This window comes from Glossina fuscipes, unplaced genomic scaffold (genome assembly GCF_014805625.2).
Source record: "Glossina fuscipes isolate IAEA_lab_2018 unplaced genomic scaffold, Yale_Gfus_2 0, whole genome shotgun sequence".
NCBI classification, from domain to species: Eukaryota; Metazoa; Arthropoda; class Insecta; order Diptera; family Glossinidae; genus Glossina; species Glossina fuscipes.
Window position 1 is genome coordinate 7968456 of NW_023998414.1, and position 22252 is coordinate 7990707.

The following is a 22252-nucleotide window of genomic DNA, read 5'->3' on the forward strand; positions in this document are numbered from 1 at the left end:
TACAGAGCACAATGTTCATGTTTTAGTCGTGTTATTATTTTACTCCAAAATTTTAAATAATTGTACTTTTTCATTCTGCACACTTTTTACAATTAATTTAATTTCTAATCTTCGTCCGCATATGGTATCGTCATCCTGCCTTTGTTTATATATATATATATATATGTTTTACATTATAAGTTACAATTTATAATTATTCCGGTACATGACAGTATGTAGTCCTTCGGTCAGCAGGATCAAAAGAATATCGTTATAAAATCTCTTAAACACTTTCCATCGGTATAAGTAGAATATTGTCGTATATTTGACACGATCCTCTATATTGCTCCAAATGCAGTTAACGAAGTCATCGTGTATTCGCTTCCCCCCCAAGGAGAAGAGGACACATCTTTTAAGCTCTTTTAAGGTTAACTTTCTACATTTTGCAATATCACGATAGTCAACTAATGCTAGTTATCCCTAAGTTCATCGGATTTAAGAAAGGATGTCGAATAAAATAATGTAGAAGTGCGAGAATTGGAACTACAATCACGTCGAGTTTCAATACATATTTAAGTTTAACAGGTTTTAAACGCATTATTTGAGAAAAGAATTCGAAAATTTGCAAATCGTATTAATTCCTGAATATTGGATAATATTTAAATGTATTCCGTATACACAATCTGTTTTGAGTTTGGGGAATTTATTTTTTAATTTTTTTTATTTGAAATAAAAATTATTAACTTTTATATATTTTTTTCCTCTTTTATTTATACTTTATATACTAAGAAATGTTTACAATTCATAAAACCTTAGGTCACTAACTTTAACTTTTTTTTAATTGTTTCTAAATTGCACAATTAAAGAATTATAACTAAGATAGGATAAAAAGAAAAGACAAAAATATATTAAATGACTAAAAAAAAAAAAAAATGCGTAAGAAAAATAAATATATGCATAAGAAATTCAAGTCAATTTTGAAAGTTTTCATATAAATTTTTTATTTTTTACGGTTATGTTGATTTTAGTTAAAATTTTGTATTGAAAGTTTGAAAAAACCAATAAAATAAACGTCTTTTAATAAAAGTTTGCAATTTGACAAAACAAAACGGAAAAATCAACATATGAGCTAAAATATATAATCAAGTTCAAGAAGAAATAATTTGGAAGAAAAAAGTAACTGAGTTTAGAAACGTTGAGGTGGTATTAATGTCGACTTGACTCCTTTGAGGGCATGCTTTTTCTTGCGATGTGTCGACAAATTGCATGACTGCTTAAAACTGGCACCGCATATCTCGCAGGCGAACCGTCGCTCCTTGCTGTGCACACTGCGGTGTAGTTCCAGACGTGACTGGTATTTAAACTTAAGACCGCAATTCTCATAATCGCATATGTACCAACGTTCGCCGTCATCAGATGAAACTGCGCTGCTAGCACTAGCTGTGGTACTGTTTGTGGTATTGTTGTTGTTTATATTAGTGGCATTATCCTTGGGTAAATCTTGAGGCATTAAAGCCGCCATAGAGGTGGGTACTTGAGCGGCGGCAGCAGCCGCTGCCACCGTCATATTTAAAGTGTTAATAGCGGGCACTTGTACCAAAGCAGCATAAGCGCTTACCGGCGGGTGTACTTGTGGCAATTGATACATTAAAGGGGTTGCCGACATTTCTAATTGATGTGGTGTATGTTGTTGCTGCTGTTGGGTCTGTGATTGCTGCTGCTGTTGTTGTTGAGCTTGTTCCGGCGTAGACATGGACTGTGACAAACTTGGCTCCAATTTAATATCAATTGCCACCGTTTGATTGTTTTCCATATCATGTGTACGCATTTCCGTGTAGTCCTTGGCTTCCTTTTGAATGTCATCCTCTTCGCTGGCTCCACTAGTCGCCTCTTCCCGTTGTTGCTCATTTACACTAACTTTGCGATACAAAGGCAAAGGCATTACCCCTGCCGGCTCACCCGTCTCCATATATGTAGAACCCGAAGCACGTGTGGGCTCCTATTGCAAAATAAACAAATGAAAAAATGGCGGGCTTTTTTTTTATTTACTGGATTGCCACAGAAGGGCTTGCATACCTGTTTAATACCGTGCATGAAATTATGTTCATCCTGTATATGCTTCCAAAATTTATCTTGCGTCTGTAACTCTTCCTGGCAAGTGTGGCATACAATCCAGAATTGATTACCATCACCCGATAAGCAAAACTCACCCAATTTTGTATAAATTTTATGGTTTTTACTTATAATTCGCGGAAATCCCATAGTAAGGACTATAATTTTTCTGAGTTTTCTAAAATAATTCTCTTCAGAATAAATATAACGCACTATTTTATAAAATAAATTGCACGAGAAATATTTTTCCTTTTGTTTACCACTAACTTTTGTTTGACATTTGTTATCAGATGTTTTTTTTTTCGTATTTTTTCGTAATACAAAATAAAAAGTTGGCAATACTGTTAAAAATACACAGCTATTTATTGCTCATTTTTTGACTTTTTTTTTACGCAATGCTTATTTTAATGTTAAGATTTGGCATACAAATGACCTAAAGAAACTACAAGGAAACATTACGTGATCATAATAACACTTAGCTCGGAAAGTCACATCTATCTTTCTGTTTTTCTCTTCAGTCGCCAAACAATCAAATATCGTATATGTTGATAATCCACGTTCCTACTACTAATGTATATGTACTCTCTTACGCAACCCTGCAAAATTCATTAGTAACAGCTGCTTAGTTCCTTTTTGTTAATAAGACATGAAAGCAAATTTGCCAAAAAAGTTGTACAATTGTACTAAAAAAAAACAGCATTAAAGTATTGTATTTAAATAAAAAAAAAAGAAAAAACGAAAAAATTGTTGTGTATTTAAAAGCTTTATTTTTTCCTCATTTTCTTGCTTCACATTAAACAAAAAACAATGTACAAGGAGTTCTCGTTAAACCAAAGATGATTACACATTAACAGCAAAAATATATTTTTTAATAAGCCAAAAAAAAGTAATAATAAGAAAAGGGTCCCCTTTAGAAAAATTAGAAAAGATACACAACCACGACGCTTATTCACGCTCGCTACGTAAAAGGTTGTATTTCCATAATAAGGAAAGGAGCGACAACGCACAAGCAAGCAATTGTTTGTGTAAAAACAATTTTCAACCACAACGTATACACTCTAAATAAACACAAATTTGGTTTTAAATTGCGGATATAGACATTAATTAAATATTCCACGAGTGTTCGCGAGGCAACAATAACAATAGCATCAGCTAAAGCTATTGTCAACCATCAATTATAACCGAAGAGTGTCAAGCTGATATTTTTAGAATTTCCAAAAATGGCTAGTATGCCGGATCACCGGAAACGCAACACTTTTACAAGCTATGTGGCTCCGGCACCCGGTGATGTATCCGCTATTGCTTTGGAAGATGAATGGTGTTTACCTAGTGACACCCGTGACGTGCATTTGGCAAAGCCGCGTCTACTAAATAAAGAGCTAATTGTTGTCTCAGCTCCTGCTTATATGTATTCTGCTATTTCCACTATAGATAATATTTTGGAGAATGGAACTACTTTTGGCGGCAAGGAGGCGGTTTTCGGTCTACTTACTGTTACTAACTTCAAGTTGGCCTTTGTTCCTTTGCAACGTGAAAATCCCTTGTGTGGACTAGCCTCCACTTGCTATCAGGAGCATTTATTTTTGCAACGCAATGATGTCACTTTAAACAACATAGATCATGTTATTCAATGCGCTGAAAGTGGCCGAGCGGTCAATGTTTTGCCTGGTAATGCGGGTCGCCGCAAAAAGCGTTTGGACGCCCAACAGAAAGTGTTAAATCATCGTATTGCTGCTTTGCATGTGGTTTGTAAGAATTTTCGGCTTTTCAAATTCGCCTTCCAATTAACAAAGGGTGGGCGAGATTGGGGCAAATTGATTGCCGCTGCGTTGGCACGTTTTGTTTACCCGAAATGTCATGATTTGAGTTTTGCTTATCGGTACCAAGAACCCTATTACCCTACAATTTCCAAGCCAGGCGTTAGTATGTATGCCTCAAAAAATGATTGGGCTAGAGAATTGATACGATGTGGTTCTAATAACTGGCAAGTAATTAGCTCGGAGACTATACCAATTCTACAACAACAACGCCATTCTTCCAAGTATACGTTTCCACCGCACTTTGTCATTCCAAAGGCCTGCACTGTTGAGCGGTTTCTGGATTTGTCACGTGCTTTTTGTGATTCGCGAGCAGCTTTTTGGGTTTACGGTTATGGAAACGCTTCGTTAGTACGCTTAGCTGAATTAAAACCGACAGCTCAACAAGATACTACAGTAGAAAATGTCATGCTCGAATTAGTAAGGGCGTGCAATGAACGGAAAATGTTGCATTTGCTGCAATTAACAGATCGCCTGCCCAACATACACGATGTTCAGAAAGCTTATCACAAATTGCGTCGACTATGTGCTCCTGAAAGTCCTTCAGAGTTCGTGATGGAAGATGCAAAATTTCTCACACTTTTGGAAAAAACAAATTGGCTTTTTTATGTTTCGCTATGCTTGCGTTACTCTTGCGAGGCTGCCGATACTTTACGTGACGGAACTACTTGCGTGCTGCAGGAAACCAATGGACGCGATTTGTGTTGTGTAATCTCTGCGTTAACGCAAATAATATTAGATCCTCTTTACCGAACCATAGATGGATTTCAATCGTTGATACAAAAGGAATGGATAGCCTTGGAGCATCCCTTTCAACGCCGCTTAGGCCATATAAGGCCGGCGGCCGATTCTAATGGACCCGATGAAGAAAGTCCTGTATTTTTGTTGTTTTTAGATTGCGTGTGGCAGCTATTGCAGCAATATCCCGACGAATTTGAATTCAGTCAAACGTATCTGGTGACATTATGGGACGCGTGTTTTATGCCTTTGTTCGACACTTTTCAGTTCGATTGCAACGCTGATCGAATGAAGGCGGTGCAAGATAGTCACTTGGTGTTAAGACCCGTATGGGATTGGAGTGAACAATTTTCAGAAAAGGATAAATTCTTCTTTACCAATCCCTTTTATCAACGGCAGCGTCAGGAGATACCTTGTCGACGTTCAATAGCCATACCGGCTGGTGCTATTATGTTGCCCGGTCTAGCTAAAACTTCAGCCCACCGGGCTACATTTAATCCACATAATTTTATCCAACAATCATCAATACCCAAAGATCGCTATCTTGAACCTCAACATCGTATGTCTGTCTTGGGCATATGGGAGCAATGCTACTATCGTTGGATGCCCATTTTAGAAATTAAAGGCGGCGGTTTTCCGCAAATCGATCTATTTCATCGTCTTCTATTAAGTAACATTAACAAATTGCAGAGATCTCTCGAATTACAGGATTTCGAAGATCTGCCTGACGTTTATTATGAATTGACTCGCGAACCGAAACCCAGCCTGCAAACTCATACAACGCCTGAACTTATTGATGGAGTGGAGAGACGTCGTAAATCTTTGCCTCCGAATCCGACGGGTCAAAAACCGCAAACGCCCGAATGCGCTATGAATTTAATGCCGGAAATTTCTTCGTTTTTCCCTTTCGGGGTAAACGGTGGCGAAACGCAACAGTTAAACGATATCTTAATCAGTAGCAATGAATTTCTGTTGGAAGGCTCCATAATGGATCGTCTATCGATAGCTTAAATCCTAAAACAAGTCGATTTAGTACAGTAGTAGTAGTAGAAAGCGAGAAAAGAAAGCCTTCAAAGGTTCTGTTAATAAAACAATGAAAATACGAAAAGAAATGATTTGAACGCCCTGGTAAGGTTCATCCAATTTCATGATCATTTGATAATAATTGATAATAACTAAATTTGTGCTAATGCTATATTTACAGTATATTGTTACCTGTTTTTGTTGTTAATAGTAAACGAGGAAGAGATAAAAAAAAAAAAAAAGAAATTCATCCGGAAATTGTGTTAGCTCAGTACAATTTCAAATTTCAAAAATGCAGTTTCGATTTTTTTCCCTTCTATAATTTCCCCGGAAAGAAAAGTAATAATATTTTTTGATAATAACTATATTCTCAATATTCATATGATGAAAAAGTATTAAATTCCTGGTAGTCTTAAAACTAAAATGAATCTTCTTTTTTTTTTTTTTAATTAATTTTTATTCAATTGAGTTTTTTTTGTTATTTATTTTTTTCTTATGTTAAAAGTGTGGACAGAATTCAATAATTTTAATAAAAATCTTTATATATATAGTTATATATGGCTTTGCTAATTAATTCCAATTAATAATGAAAAGGAAAATTTAAATTAAAAGCGTATTAACGAATTATTTCCAAGAATACAAATATATATTTATTATATAATTATTTAAAGTGCATAGAATGTATACAAATAAAGTAAAATTACTATAAATTAAATAACTGATTGAAATAATTTACTTATTACAAATTATTGAGAAAAATTCTCTTGTTTCAAATTAATTAAAACACTTAATATCTACACTCTCGAGTAATTGAAGGTCGGACGGCGGTTTATTCGTCGCATTAACCCATTAACGCATATCTTATAAAGTTAAAGTAAAAAAAACAAAAAAAACAAAATGGTACTGAGAACGTATACCTGATGCTGGTCTACAATTTGGTACAAATTCACCAAACCTGTTTAGAAATTCAAAGCAGATATCATTTCGGTTAGTCTATCGACTTGTCCAACAATTCCATGCGTGCAACTAACTATTCATTACGTAATCAAGATGATATATGATGCCACATATCTATTCTTAATGAATGATCAGAAATCGAAAGAAATTTTTTTTCGTTTTCCAATAAATTGAATCAAACCAAGGTAGGTTAAGATTTTTTCCCCAGTCACTTCACCAATCGGTCAGTTTTATGCCCTCACTGTAACTCACTGGAACTGCGACCAAAGCAAACTACCCAGAATTGAGACTTGAACCCGCGAACACTGACTTGGTTGTCACGATTCTTACCAAACGTCAGTTGTAAGATTCAGACTAGGTCTACGTATAGTTTTACAGTGAAATTCGGTTTGACAGCGGTCGATTTGAACACGACATTTCGCGTCTAGAAAAAAAACGTTTTCTGGAAACCATTATTGATTTCAACGAAACAAAACAAACGATCCTTAATATAAGATATCATTTTGATAGCGATACTTGATAAAATCGTTACTGTGTTACGTGTCGTAACATACCGTAGCACACCTCTTCCTTTTCAATCATTTATAGGGAAAAACAAGTCAGAACATTATAGTCGCCCTAGCCATACACCTCTTCGCCTAGCACAATTATTCACTCATTTTGACAGTAATGCATTAAAAATTCATGCAAAGGCATACTTTTCATGACAGCCTGCATAGTGGGGGATGTCCAACATTTGTTTTTTATAAAAAAAAGGGGGAAAAATGGATTTTTTCACAAATATATTACACAATAATATATTATTACATAGTTTACTTAACAAATTTTCTCTTTTCAAATCAATTTTTTGATAGATTTTTAATTTCATACCTAACTTATGTAAGCAGGCCCCGAAAACAAATAAAATTAAATATTTATGATATTATTATATTATATTTCTTTTCATCTTATAATAATTATATAGAAATAATCGATTCCTCACAACACCTAAATCTACAATATAATAGAAAATTGCATGGATTGGATTTCGAATTCCGCCTCGCCCACCGAATTTTTTCAATCTAGCCTTCAGCGAATATTATCTATTTACAAACCTTTCAGGAAAAAGTTTCGGATCAAATGATGAGATCAATGCCGAAATTGTAGTGTATTTTGATAATCTCCATAAATCGTTACGTAAAAAATATATCGAAATCTTAAAGAAGCTTAGAGCTCTTTGTACTAATCATAACGGAGGCTATGTTGATGAATCGATTTGAACTTTGCAAAAGACAAGTTATTTCCTTCCTCTGCCCCAGACTGCCCCATTGATTGATGATTACATTTTTGCTAATTCAAAGCTCTTTTATTTATTTCACAAAGTTTAATAAGAAAATTCATTTACATTTAAAAGAAAATAAGTAGAAAAACATAAGATAATAAAAAATAAATAAATGAACTTTATTAAATGTTCTCTTTTACATTTTTTGATGCTTGACGCCTTTTCAATTGACGAGTTTTCTTTCCTTTAGACTTCTCTATCTTTTCTTTTTCCAAATCTTTGTCAATTTCTTCCAGAACAAATAAAATGCGTGGTTCTACTTCATCCAAGTGTTGAGCACTCAACATTTCCAAGCATTGCTTTTGAAAGTCTTTGTTAACCATATTATTAATGACTTTAGCCATAGATGCAGCCATGTGCTGTCGCATAATTTCGAAAGGTACACTGCATTTGCGGTAAGCGCGTTTTTTATTGTTATTGTTTAGGATTTGCAAAGAGTTAGTGGATGAAGACATGGCTTATAAACACTTCCAACGCGTTATTTAATGACCTGTGTATGCTAACGGAAATACTTAAACTTATGCTAACGGAAGTACTTAAAGTTTGTTGCGTCAAATTTGTGCCATAGTTGCATTTTCGATACATGCTAGAAACAGTCTTCTCAACGGCAAGTTTTCGATATATAAAACGGAATTGAAATTAGTATTAAAAATAGGTATACGGCGTAAAGAATTAACTAATGAATATTCGGGGAAGACTTCATATCTTTTAATATTTCTAGTATTTTATATCTAGCTTTTGGCGTACAAGTCAGCAGTCTTTTGCTCTATTAAATAAGATATACTTGCTATTTTTGCTATTGTTTGCTATTTTTTGATAATTGTATTCTCATAACACGAATATGGTTTTTTCAGCAGAAATAAATATTAAAAGAGTTACAATATTTTTTCTTATTAAAATACTGGTAGTTTACTACTTTTTTTAAAATTATATTATGGCAACGCTGTCAGCCAATTTTAGACAAAAATATAATTTATAATGTAATAGGTTGGAGGGAAAGTTCTGTCGTATTTTGAAGAAAATATTTGAATTCATTATTCATGTGGAACCCAAACACTTTGCTTTAACACAAACGCAATAGATTTAATGTGATCTCCAACATTTGTATGATGAATGCCTAACTCTTCTGCAATTTCTCGACTTGTTAAATGTGGATTTTATTTACAAGAAAAATTACCTGGCTATTTATAATATGACAGAGCTTTCCCTACAATCTATTAATATATAATTTATAACTTTTTGTAGTTGCTTGTATGTGATAGATAAATGCGTAAAATTTTGGTCAAAGCATTGTCTGGAGAAAGCTTAACTATCCTGTGGCATGCAATTAATAACTGCTGGTCTATCATCTTTATAGTCTTAGATTTGCATACATCAAAGGTGTTTCCATTCCTAAAGACTGAAGCCATTTAAGCAATTTCAAGCTCATTTTGTTGATATCTGTATTCACAAGGATTATTAACGGCCTGATTAAGGAGTGGCTAATGGATTTCCTCAAAGCTGGAAACATTATTCCAACTTATTCCTACGCGTATCAAAAACGCAAATCTACGAACATGTGCGTTAATGAATTACCTTTTCTTATAGCTAGTTTAAAGAGAGCTCGTAAAAAGCCTGTTATATTTTTCCTGGACATCAACAAAGACTATGATTGTGTCACTTTCTTGGTAGAGTTTTAAATCAAATCATCAAACGCATGACTAACAATCAGTCAGGTTTGCCTCCCAAAAAAAGCGTTGACTGTGTACAAAGCTATAGTCAGGTCTAAGATTGAATTTGCGCATTCTATATCTTGTAATTTTCCAAAACATATTGAGGAATGGCCCATTTCCGAAAGAGCTCTTTTTTGTATTGCCAAGAAGTTAATTAAGGTCAAAAGAATGAATTCTTCCTTTTTTCAAAAAGTTATATCTTTCAGTAATACGGTCTCTTGCAGCTACACATCTTGCTATTCAAAAACTCTATCATATTTTTGACAAGATAAATTCAATCGCTCTCTGAATTTTTATTACCAACAAATGTAGAGTCTTTATGAACATCCTTGAATCGATATCTACTCCGACGCAAACTATCTTACGTTGAGAAAAGCTTCAATGGCTATGCTTTATATGCCACTGACGGTTCTGTTGGACGTAATGTATCTGGCCTCTCGGTAGTGAAGCATCTATCTGAAATAGTGCATAAAGTCAGAATTGCAGAGGAACTTTGCTCGACTTTTATTGAATTGCTTCCCATCAAACGTTACTATGGAATGGAATGTCATAAGTTAACAGGCCATAATCGCAGGCTTTCTCGACAGCTACCAGCAATTGGAAATGGGACAACAAATTGCCAACGTCTCGGCACAAGTAACGCCTGCTATTCCACTAGCAACATTGAAAAATGTTCCACCATCACAGCCCTTCTGCATATTAAATAGTTTTTTTTTGCTAATAACACTATATTTATAAAATCAGTTAAAGGGCTTCTTGATGTTAACTCTTAATTTACAAGTTGTGCATTCTTCAAGTAATACTATAGCATGCTGCTTATCTCTAACGTTTTCAGGAAACGCTCAAATAATGGAAATGAACATAATGGAAATTATTTTTTTATTCTTTTTTATCGCATAATATTAAAATGCGATTCTTCTTCAAGGCATCGGTGTAACGTGTTGAAAATACCTTGAAAGACAAACGTAACTTGTTTTGATGCTTAGTGGGCATGCTAACGCCATCGGAAAGATTTGACAAAAACACGGTCACTATTTCTATTGACCCTGAGTGGGTGTTAGTCTCCACACGCTGACAGATTAGCAGCGGGGCGCACGCTCGCACGTTTTAAATCATTTCGCAAGGCGATTTGTGTGCAATTACTTAGTCTGTCATCTCTGCCAGCCCCATTAGTCAATTGTGATAGAGTTTCTGAAAATGGAAGACCATCGATCCATCGTATAGGAAATTTTAATCAATTTATTAATTTTATTAAGTAATTTTATTATTAATTCATTAATTTTATGATATGATTATGTGATATGCGATAAATAAGAAAAAAAAACCTTAACACCTGTTTACATATAAAACAGTCTTTAGAGCAAAGGATATATGATGAATAAAAAAAAAATCATAGCACGTGTTTACATATAAAAGAGTCTTCAGAGTAAATCATTTTTTGATCTCATTTAAATGCAAATGCGTTTTAACAGAATACCGTACACTTTAACGGACGCTCTAGCCTTTAACGGAAAACTCTAGACTTTAACAGAAAACTTCTTCATTTCATGACAAGCGGTGTAACGATTTCAAAGGTGACTGCAATTGCAAATATACTGTTCATATTTAAACTTGACTGAAGAAACCTAAAAGCTTATCTCCCGCTTCCATACAACTACAACTGAGTGGTGACATACTATTAAGGTAGCTATTATTGATGGTATCTAACATTTAGATATAGATGTAATAGAAGTTCTTTTGTCATTGTCAAGTCACATTGTAGCCTACTCGATCTCTTTGCAACGAAAAATGTACATCAACTCCGGGTACTAACTTGCTCTATTAGAAAAGCGAATTTATCTTCTTAATTCATGATAAATCCTTTTTTTCACTTTCAATCATATTGTATCTCTGTAAAAATCTTCTTCTTTTTTTTGCGAAAGTTTGCAACACTATTTTACATAACTTTCAACAACTCAACAATCTACATTAACACTAGCTAGCATGGCCGCAGTTCTGATTTTGTGCTTTACATACATTTCTCGTTAGTAATTACTACTGTTTTGTTATCTGAACGTATAAGCCACGAATTTTATTGAATTGGTCCATCTTAACATCAAAAAAAAAGATATGGGCGGGAAAGCGAAAATTAATAAGAGGAAACGTAAATTTCAGGGCCATCCAGAAGATGATCCTGAATTTGATTTAACCAAAAAACATCTAAAATCTATTCACACACAAGCTATGGAGAAACGCCTAATTATTGTGTTAGAAGGAGCTCAACTTGAAACTGTGAAAGTAAGAGGAAAGGCCAAATTGTGATCGTTATCATATTTACATATTTGGAATTTTTTTTAGATCGGTCACAGCTTTGAATTGTTAAATTGCGATGATCATAGCAATATTTTGAAAAAAAACAATCGTGATCCGGGCACATGTCGACCAGATATTACCCATCAATGTCTCCTAATGCTATTTGACTCGCCTCTAAATCGCGCCGGTCTTTTACAAGTGTATGTCCGCACCGAGCACAATATATTAATAGAAATAAATCCTCAGACACGCATACCCCGTACCTTCAAACGTTTCGCTGGTCTTATGGTTCAGTTATTGCATAAATTTTCTATACGAGCCAACGATACTTCAACAAAGTTGATGAAAGTTATTAAAAATCCTATTACAGACCATTTGCCAGTTGGTTGCAAAAAGTATGCCATGTCGTTTTCGGGCAAGCTATTAACAAACATACGCGATTTGGTACCTAAAAGTAAGTCGGAGCTTGTGAATTGTCAAGCTGAAGAAGAAGATGAACCTATAGTTCTAGTGGTGGGAGCTTTTGCCCATGGCGTGCTGAAATGTAACTACTCTGAAGGACTCTTTTCAATTAGTAATTACCCTTTATCGGCCGCTATAGCCTGTTCAAAACTGTGCAATGCCTTTGAAGAAGTTTGGGGAGTTGTATAAAACATGAACGTTTTTAAAATACATGCAAAATTCGACTTTTCAATATTTAATGAACAGGACAAAAGTAAAGTTCATTGCTACTAAACCTAACTTCTAGTGTAACGATAACGATTGCCGTTAACTTTAAATATTGCAAAACAAAAGCAATTGTTACGGAGCGGTTACTGGAGTTTCCCTTGAATAATCAACTTTATTCTGCTACGTCCATTAAAAATAATTCGCCACTCGGCACAAACGATCTATATTAAAAGTAAAAAAATTGTTTTAGTAAACATAAATAAATAAGGGGGAGAAATCGTTTAATTTATTAACTTGATATGTCCTGGGTACTATCCAAGTTTTGCGAGCTGATTTCTAAGTGCTTTATATACATATATACGTATATACATATATATATATATATATACGTGCGCGTATTGATATATTCTTTAGATGTTGCGTATAGACGAAATTTATAGAAAAAATTGCAGTTTTATTAATATTTGTGAAAAAAAAAGAAGATAATTTTACAGAACTTTCGAATTGGTAGCAGCAGGTTTTTCATTCTTTGCATCTGTTAATACGATGTTAGTCGTTGATGAGCCGCCAGACCCAGCAGTTTCACTAGTACTTTTCTTATCTTCGGCAGCCTTCTTCTCCGCCTCCCGTTTAGCAGCTGCTTCAGCCCTTTGTTGACGTATCAATGCGAGACGTGCCAAATCGGCTTTAGCCTCTGCAGTCTTACCTTCAGCCCTAAGTTGTTCGTAACGGCGACGATTCTTCTGATTCTCCAATTGTTTCTGTTCGCGACGCGACAACTCAGGCTTAGTATCCAAACTTATGTTCTCAATTTTTTGAGTAACTTTTTTAAGACGGCGATTTGGGTTTTCAATCTCTATTAAGCCGGCAACACCCTTCTTGGCGTCTCGATCTACTTCATCAGACTCATCAGAATCCTCACTGCTTGTTGGCATTTTGCCGGCTTTAGCTGATTGCTTCGATATGGCTCCGCGTGCCTTACTACCGCCTGGTTGGTCTGCGCCTTCATCATCAGACTCTGCTTCACTGCTAGAATCATCTTCGCTCTGCTGTTGCAGCTCCTCAGGAGAAGTGAAATGACGTCGACGTCCCTTATGATTCACGTATTTACCACGTGGCATTGTTACTGATATTTAAGGCAATGAATACGTTTAATTTGTATATTATTGATAAACGTGATTCCAAAAGGAACCTTGGCAAAAATTCAGAAAAAAAATTGCGTTTACACTTTCAGCATTGACAATTGAAAAATATTGTTTTTCCAGAGTTGCCATAACTATATATTTTGTAGAAAAAGTATTTTTAATTTGTAGATTGCTAAAAAGCCTATAAGTTTACACAATTATCTAATATTTGGACGCAAGCGAAAGGCAAAAATTTCTTCTCATAAGAAATGAAGAGAATTCGCAAAGACTAAAATACTCTATACAATAGTTTACAATAATGTAATTATTTTCCTGAAGCGTTTAATATCTGGTGCTAATTAATCAGAAGAAAAGAGAAAAGAAGTACGTTTGCAGGTTAAGTTTTGATTTAAGTAAAAAGACAGAAAAACCAACCAGAACGCATTAATATTTGAAATTTATTTCACTTTAATTTCGATTTCATCATCGATTAATGGTGGATCACACTTATTCTATATATCTATATTTGAATATCTTCAATGTTGTCGTTGAGAAAAACACAATCAGCTTCAGCGTATAACTAACGCAAAGTTAATTAATTAAATAATTTTATTAAGGCTGAAGCCAAGAACTTCGTGTTTACATGGAACCTTTTCTATAAAATAACTAATCTTCTATTGTTGATCTGCTGAAAAGAAGATGAACTATATATAGTCCCCACGCTTACAAACAAGTCAAAAAAAATTTGATTTTGCCTAAATTAAAAGATCATATCAATTAGCAGTCTATTCATATATTAAACAGTTTTTGTTTTAAAAACATATGGCATCGCGAGGGAAATCGAAGATTCCGCTATAGTGATGTTTTCGCCGCGCACTGCAGGATAATTGTCAATGAAAAATTTAGCTGTCGCTGTTGTACTCGGCTTTTTGGTGAAAACGCCTGAATGTAAAAGCGGAAGGCAAGTTTCAGTTTGATGATTACCCTCCTGCATAGAATGCGAATAAAAAAATTCGACAAAAACAGTGTAAAATTCATACAGAATTGACATTTTTAAGTACGGTTCATTTCCGTAAGAACACAAATAAATACACGAGCACTAAAATTAATTTTCATGAAAGTTTATAGCTAATCTTTCATTTTCCTCTTTTCTCAAAATTGGTTTAAAATCTTCTTAACGATGGAATAAAAATAAAAGCAAAATTCAGTTGAGAAAAGCACAGATTTTTTGAAGCAGTGTTGTATCGAAACCGTGCTATATTCGTTAATTTTGTACTGTGTTGCTTCGATATCGCGCTTCACAGCGGACTAAGCCTGCACACCTCTACTTATACAGATATCCACCTCAAAAAGCAGAATTCGATAAGCTTTTGCTTTCTAAATGTTTGACACAGCGTGACTTATTGTAACGGTTGAATATACAAATGAACATTTTCCAAAATTTCCGTTCGACACGGCCATTGGAACAAATCCACATAAAACAGCTTCTCCGTATTTTTTTTGTGTAACAAACGAGTGAGAAAAATAGCCCTTCATTTGCTAAAACTCGCCCTGAAGTATGTGTACCTCAAAATTTGTTTTTTTTCCGCTTTACAGAGAAATATATATACTTTTGTCGCACGAATTTCAGATTGCGACCACTGTAAATGATATGAAACATGTATCCATCTCAAGCTTACCCATCGCACTTTCGGGAACTCATAATCGATAATGTTTTGACAAGTAATTAAAATATAGACTGTCTAGTCGATCAAAACAATTTTACCCATAAACTTGAACTTTTCAATGCAATAAAAAATTTTTAGTTTTTTTTCTGTTTTTTTTTAAATTTATCTTATTGTAGATTAGTGACCAATCAACAATGTGACTATGTTACTTGGGATTGGGTGATGCTTGATGAAGGCAATGCACTTTGGCATAGTATTATAATGTAAGTGACAGTAGGACAAACGTGGCTAAGAAGATATTTTAACTTTACTCCTATATACGGCATATTTGAACAAGCAATTGACATTCTCTTGGCGGCAATCGTAAGGTGAATTGCTTTTAATTCCTAGCATATATCATGTATAAAACTATTAATCTCTTCTAGATGATACGGGCAGCACAGATGTGTTCATGTACCTGAGGCCTTTTTATTCATATGACATATCGCATTCTTGTGGGTCTAATCCTAAAGTCTGTTGACAGTTTGATTTTAAGCCCATTTCAGGTTTTGAACTTAATGTTCCTTGGAGGGTATCGTTTTAAAAGATCAGAGACAAAAATGTAGCTGAACGGCTAGCGTGGCAATGTCAATTAAATGAATTGTTATTATTTTTATTCACATTTTAAAACAGGGCTATTAGCGGAGAGATAAATCCGAGCTATACAGTACCAATGTTGTGCTATTTCTCTTAGTCAACGATTTTTGTTGCAGCCAAAATATGGAATGGGAAATGCAACCGATTAATTATGAGGCTTTATTTGCACATATCAGTGCGGAGATTTCTTCACGTATGCCGAATGCGCTGATAACTAATGCATAACTAATGGAGCAGTTAGGATTGCAGCCATAACTGGGTCTATTAAATTTCTTATGTATAGGTTGCTATACCTCACGGCCCTATCATAAGCGTTTTAATGGCGTTTGCTAATGTATAAGAGTTAAACAGTGCTGCCTAATTGTATTGTTTTTTTTTGTATACCTGGAAGAATTCTATCAACATTGATTGTTAAGATTTCATTAACTGTGGCAGCTTTACAACTATATAGCATTTATTTCGGTGTAGCTTGGCATCTCTGCTCTGTAAGAAAACAGGCCTAATTACGAGAAAAGTCAACAATACAAATTTCTGCAAAGCAGGAGAAAATTATATTTAATTTGTGTTTTTTTTTCGTTTGTTTGGGCGTGTGTGCGTGTTTTTTTTTTAGTGCCTACATCGAAGGTTTATAATGTTTTCAAAAAAAAAGAAGAAACCTCTAATTTCTATGCCGAGCAATTTTGAGCATCGTGTTCATACAGGCTTCGATAAGCGTGAGCAGCGTTATGTGGGGCTTCCGCTACAATGGGCGTCCATTGTGGGCAATAATCAGATTTTAAAATCAACCAATCGGCCACTACCTATGGTTGATCCTTCTGAAATAACACCAACAGAAATTTTAGACCTTAAGACGATTGTAAGGCCACATCATAATAATAATCGAGCTGACACAACATCGCTAAACAGCAGTTTGGTTTCGCAAGCTACAATAATGGGTAATGCTGCTGGCCATCAACATATGAACGCCATGGGAATTGACAATGGGGGAGCAAGTTTTGTGGGATCGGGGGTGTTAGGCGGTGTGATAAATTCCGCAGCTATCACTGGTGGAGGAGCCATAGTGTTGCCAAAAACTTCACATGTAGCGCGCTCAAACTCTTTACGCAGTTCAAGTCCACCACGTGTACGCAGAGATTTGCGTGGTAATGCAAATATACCACCAGCCGTTCCCGAAGAGTCTACGAGCATTATGAATCACACGGTTAATACTGCATTTAAGTCACAACCTCAGCAATCTGTGGCGGCGTCAAATCAGTCCGCTCTATATGTAGGTGGGCAACAGTCCCAAAATGGTGGCGCCTCGGGTGCTCCATTAGCGGTACGCATTGATTTTCCAACATCGACGATGTCTGGTACATTGCCATACCATCGAGTTAGTACATCCGGGTCTCATGTTCACGCTCAACAAACCTCCCCTGGAGGATCGATAACAAGCAATACCCGTTCCACACATTCGCATATATCCACACATTCCCATATACATCATATAAATAATAGCAACAACAACAATAGCAATTTTCCTGTATACCCCACACAGCAAAATCAAATTCACCCGATATCGCCGCCAACCGTAGCTAATCCACCAGTCTTGCAACAGCAGCAGTATGCTTCGCCTCCGCAACACTTGCCTCAACAAACATTAACAAAATCCTTAGGCGGAGCTAACATAATGCCAAATGATTCAAATCAAAATCACCCACACCATTCTCTAACGCACTCACAAACCAAAACAGCTTCTAGAGCTTCGAGTTCTAGTGGCGGTACCACAGCAGTAGGGGCAGCTGGACCAACAAGCGGCACTGTTGCTGCTGTAAATACGTCAGCGATCCCACCTGCCAAACAAGAACAACGACTTACGCATGAACAGGTCGGATAATATACTATGAAAATCTAATAACCGATTAAACGATTCTCAATTTATTATTACAGTTCCGCGCCGCTTTACAAATGGTCGTTTCGGCAGGTGATCCACGAGAAAACCTCGAGAATTTCATGAAAATTGGTGAAGGTTCTACAGGCACGGTTTGCATAGCAACTGACAAGTCTACGGGTAAACATATTTTAGCGAATGTAAATTTCTAATTGCTTTTCACTCATTCCTTTACAGGACGTCAGGTCGCTGTAAAAAAGATGGATTTACGTAAACAGCAACGTCGTGAATTGCTATTTAATGAAGTTGTCATCATGCGCGACTATCATCATCCAAATATCGTCGAAACATATTCTAGTTTTTTGGTTAATGATGAACTATGGGTCGTTATGGAATATTTGGAAGGTGGTGCACTAACCGATATTGTTACTCATTCGCGTATGGATGAGGAACAAATCGCCACCGTATGTAAACAGTGCCTTAAAGCGTTGGCCTATTTGCATTCACAGGTGCGTGATTTGAATGAAAGAGAAAACTTTTCGTTGCAAGTTAATTAATTTTATGTGTACGTCTTGGATGTACGCGTTTAAACGCACATGCATACTTATGCACCTGAATACATAAAACTAATTTTACGGTTAAAGTATTTGAAATAGTTTAAAGCTAACTGGGGTGTGGCTCTCAAAGATATTTAAATTGCATTTTGATAGGTGCTACCCTTTAAATAGACGAAGTAACTGAGTTTTTTTATTTTACCCGTTCGTGTGTGTATATTAAATCTACTAAATTTCATTTGTAACGGAGACGTACCTTTCTACGATACGTTTACGTGTCTCGCGAGCTTTATGCGAGCAGCATCGTTACATACGTTACCTAGCAATCAAGTAAAAAGACATTTTTGGTTTACATAGCTGGTGCGCTAACGGTGCTGCTACGTAAAGAGAGATCGTTAACAAAAAAAAAAAAAAAAAAAAAAAAAAAAAAAAAAAAAAAAAAAAAAAAGCAGCAGCAGCTCATACTTTCCTTAGCGCCTAAAACACATCGTAGCAAAGTAAGCATATGGAGTGCATTAAAAAATTCGCTTGAGCTGAACATAATTGTGCGTAGTACGTTGTAATGAGATTACAATTGGTCTCAAAGCTCTATGAAATCTCCCATTCCAGAAATGATGTTTGTAGACTACAGCAATGGTGAGTGTGACAAGAGAGAAAAAGAAAGTCAATTTGAATAAAAGCATAAAAAATGGCATGGGGGGGGGGGGTTAAATCAATGCCAGCAAGTCACGAAGGGAGAGAACCGATTGATATAAAAAATGCAAAGAAAATAGATAAGGTATAGTGGTATTGTAGAAGTACACATATAATGTCATTCGATTTGTCGTATTCAAGGTCGGGTATTATTAACCCCGCAAATAGTTTCGATCATATAACTAAAGCTTGTCCAATATGACAAACAGCTTAGCGGATGTCATCTTTACGTGCAAAACGGTGATGATCCGACAAAAGTGCACAAGGAAAAAGAGATAGAAAATCTCCGTAGCCTAATGGATGAAAACGCAATCGTATGTAAATATTCTATTCAAAGCTTGTTAGAGTGCGATGTTCGATTTCCTATTAATTTTTATCCGATGGAGATCAATCTGATATTCTATTTTCACATGGATCATGAAAATGCATTGAAAACAAATGTACGTTGGTACTCTTTCCCAGTTTATCAAATCCAAGTCGATTTTCGATTAGTTAAGAGTTGAAACCAGATATGATAACAATTTTAAGGGTCTGAATTAGTTTTTGTTAAATGGCGCTACTGTTTTTTTTTTTCTGGTTTTTGCCAAATATTTGTCGAAATTACTGATAACATTAAATAACAATAAAAAGACTACAGTCGGACAAGGTATACTATTAAATATCCTACACCATTTCACTTAGTATAATATTTTACTTACTTTTTTCATGAAATGGTTAATTTCCATGGGTATTTTTACCCACATGGGTACCCTGAACACCTGAACTAAATTTTTTGTAAAAAAATCTTATTATTTTTTAAAAATTTACGCCATAAAGTACTAAAAATTAACATTTCTCGCCATATAAAGGTTTCCTTCCACGAGAGATCATATTATGCGAGGTTTAAAAAGTACACTTGCGTGGTGCAAAATTTTTTACATTTAATATTTAAACTTTAATTAACCTTTTTGCATTACAAGGTCTAGCCTTTCGCGGGAACAATTATATGGAAAGGTGTTTACAAAACATTTAAATAAAATGCTTTCCTGATTCAATATTTTTACGTTAGCTTCGTTAGCTCAAAACACTAACTAATTTTTAAAATTTTTAACATTGTGAAGTAAAACAAGTAGCTTGGCGAGTCGTCGTAAAAAACGATCCTATCCAAATCCATTTTAAATAAATGTTAGCCTTAGGGCAATACACATCAGTGTTTGAAATTGCGTCAAAATATCTCAAAAATTAGAATCTGTAGCATGAACACAGAAATACATGGAAAGACTGACTGGCAAACAAGTTAATACGATTCAAAAAATTATACTGAATGGATTTCTTCTTTCCATACATCCACGCATCCTTCCTCTAACCCATCGATTCAAATAAAAGCACTACAGTGGGTTGTGGGTTTTTAAAAAGAAGGCGTTGTATGAGAATGTGGCCGAAAAAGTGGTCCGCTCTGAGCAATTTTCCAACAGTGTTCTTCGTTAGGTCAAAACGCGCCAGTGTATCAAATTTTATGAAAATATCTTGAAAATGACGAGCTATGAGTTGACAGATCAGATCGATTCCGGAAATGCTTCTAAAGAGCGTTCTTTTTTGGGCCGAAACGCGTCAGTTTTCTAAATTGCTTTAAAATATCTCAAGACCTAGCGATCTGTAGGTTGAAATCAAAAACAGAAGAGACACATGAACGGGCGGGCAGGCTTAGATCGATCCTATATGCTTTTGCTTTATGAAGTTTGGGTATAAAGTGTGATGTGTGATGTGATACCAAGAAGTCATTAACAGAACTTTTAGCCACAAAGAGCAAACAAATAAATTGCTACTAATCATCAGTGCTATCGATAATACGAACAACAAAAGCGTTGAGATTGCGCTTAGTAAGTTTAATTTTGAAACAGCTCGTGATGGTGTGTCTCTATGCATTTAGTTTTCTCTGGTAAAATGTATCAATTATAAATGATAAAACTTAATTTATATTTGGATTTGTTTTGTTTTGTTTTTTTTATTTTTTTATAGGGCGTTATACATCGAGACATTAAATCCGATTCAATACTCTTGGCAGCGGACGGTCGCGTTAAGCTATCCGATTTTGGTTTTTGTGCTCAAGTATCGCAGGAATTGCCTAAGCGAAAATCCCTGGTAGGCACACCCTATTGGATGTCACCTGAAGTTATATCGCGTTTGCCTTATGGTCCGGAAGTTGATATCTGGTCTTTGGGCATAATGGTCATTGAAATGGTGGACGGTGAGCCACCGTTCTTTAATGAGCCACCTTTACAGGCTATGAGACGTATACGCGATATGCTGCCACCAAATTTAAAAAATGCTCATAAAGTTTCGCCGCGTTTACAGTCATTTTTGGATCGGATGCTGGTACGAGACCCAGCTCAACGAGCAACAGCTGCTGATCTATTAGCTCACCCATTCTTAAGGCAGGCGGGGCCACCGTCTCTGTTGGTACCGCTAATGCGTAACACCCGGCAGCATTAATGAATGTTTACATCGACGAATATATTTTGCAGCAGTTTTTGTAAGGTCACAAAAAAAAAAAAAAAAAAGAAGAAAAACGCGATACTTAAATTATAATACAACATGAGGCAGACGGTTTTTAAGTGGATAAGTTGTGTCGAGACGATTTAAACAAGATTTTAATTCCCCTCCAAACAAGTAAAAAAGTTTTTGATTTTTTTCTTTATTTTACTATGTTTTTTTTTTATTGAAACTTTTGTTTCCGTTTAAATCATGTTATTATGCATTTTTTTTATTTTTTATTATTATTATTATTATTATTATGATAATGAATTATTTCTATTTAAAATTTTCTTTAGAAATGTAACAATTTTACCACTTTTATTTTTATTATTATTATTATTATTATTTTTTTTTTTTAAATTAAGATTAATAATGTTTAAGAGTGCCGTGAGTCATTTTATACATAAATAATTACATTAAAGTATTTTATTTTTTCGCCCTGCTAAAAGGTTTCAAATCATTGTTAAGCGCTTTTAACCTTAAAAATGTATCCGAAAACAAAGAGTCCTTTAAAACTAAAGTGCCTTTAGTACACTTGTCATGTACCATGTGTGTATACGCAAAACAATTTATA

The 22252-nt window shown here is 35.0% G+C and overlaps 5 protein-coding genes across 5 annotated transcripts; 3 read left to right on the forward strand and 2 right to left on the reverse strand.

Annotated features, from left to right (window-relative positions):
* Positions 1-1095: 1095 nt before the first annotated feature.
* On the reverse strand, positions 1096-2363 carry LOC119639847 (AT-rich binding protein). Its single transcript, XM_038037524.1, has 2 exons — positions 2056-2363; positions 1096-1978 (listed from the first exon to the last, which is right to left on the reverse strand). Exons 1-2 carry the CDS (start codon positions 2239-2241, stop codon positions 1166-1168), a joined length of 999 nt encoding a protein of 332 aa, XP_037893452.1. The 5' UTR covers positions 2242-2363; the 3' UTR covers positions 1096-1165.
* Positions 2364-2825: 462 nt separating this feature from the next.
* Positions 2826-6054, forward strand: LOC119642565 (myotubularin-related protein 10-B). The gene has a single exon (XM_038041745.1). It carries the CDS (start codon positions 3312-3314, stop codon positions 5655-5657), a length of 2346 nt encoding a protein of 781 aa, XP_037897673.1. The 5' UTR covers positions 2826-3311; the 3' UTR covers positions 5658-6054.
* A 5554-nt stretch (positions 6055-11608) lies between these two features.
* On the forward strand, positions 11609-12853 carry LOC119635198 (ribosomal RNA small subunit methyltransferase NEP1). The gene is made up of 2 exons (XM_038029887.1): positions 11609-11936; positions 11997-12853. Exons 1-2 carry the CDS (start codon positions 11769-11771, stop codon positions 12600-12602), a joined length of 774 nt encoding a protein of 257 aa, XP_037885815.1. The 5' UTR covers positions 11609-11768; the 3' UTR covers positions 12603-12853.
* A 200-nt stretch (positions 12854-13053) lies between these two features.
* LOC119635204 (28 kDa heat- and acid-stable phosphoprotein) lies at positions 13054-13875 on the reverse strand. Its single transcript, XM_038029899.1, has one exon. The coding sequence runs from the start codon at positions 13739-13741 to the stop codon at positions 13109-13111; it is 633 nt and encodes a 210-aa protein (XP_037885827.1). The 5' UTR covers positions 13742-13875; the 3' UTR covers positions 13054-13108.
* Positions 13876-16514: 2639 nt separating this feature from the next.
* Positions 16515-21732, forward strand: LOC119643198 (serine/threonine-protein kinase PAK mbt). Its single transcript, XM_038042547.1, has 4 exons — positions 16515-17914; positions 17977-18097; positions 18155-18426; positions 21163-21732. Exons 1-4 carry the CDS (start codon positions 16679-16681, stop codon positions 21634-21636), a joined length of 2103 nt encoding a protein of 700 aa, XP_037898475.1. The 5' UTR covers positions 16515-16678; the 3' UTR covers positions 21637-21732.
* Positions 21733-22252: the final 520 nt, after the last annotated feature.

Coding starts and splice junctions, on each gene's coding strand:
- LOC119635198 (XM_038029887.1), top strand. CDS start 11,769: ATGGGCGGGAAAGCGAAAATTAATAAGAGGAAACGTAAATTTCAGGGC. Junction 11,937..11,996: donor CTCAACTTGAAACTGTGAAA/GTAAGAGGAAAG, acceptor AATTTTTTTTAG/ATCGGTCACAGCTTTGAATT.
- LOC119642565 (XM_038041745.1), top strand. CDS start 3,312: ATGGCTAGTATGCCGGATCACCGGAAACGCAACACTTTTACAAGCTAT.
- LOC119643198 (XM_038042547.1), top strand. CDS start 16,679: ATGTTTTCAAAAAAAAAGAAGAAACCTCTAATTTCTATGCCGAGCAAT. Junction 18,098..18,154: donor AGCAACTGACAAGTCTACGG/GTAAACATATTT, acceptor ATTCCTTTACAG/GACGTCAGGTCGCTGTAAAA. Junction 18,427..21,162: donor TGGCCTATTTGCATTCACAG/GTGCGTGATTTG, acceptor ATTTTTTTATAG/GGCGTTATACATCGAGACAT.
- LOC119635204 (XM_038029899.1), bottom strand. CDS start 13,741: ATGCCACGTGGTAAATACGTGAATCATAAGGGACGTCGACGTCATTTC.
- LOC119639847 (XM_038037524.1), bottom strand. CDS start 2,241: ATGGGATTTCCGCGAATTATAAGTAAAAACCATAAAATTTATACAAAA. Junction 1,979..2,055: donor TCATGCACGGTATTAAACAG/GTATGCAAGCCC, acceptor ATTTTGCAATAG/GAGCCCACACGTGCTTCGGG.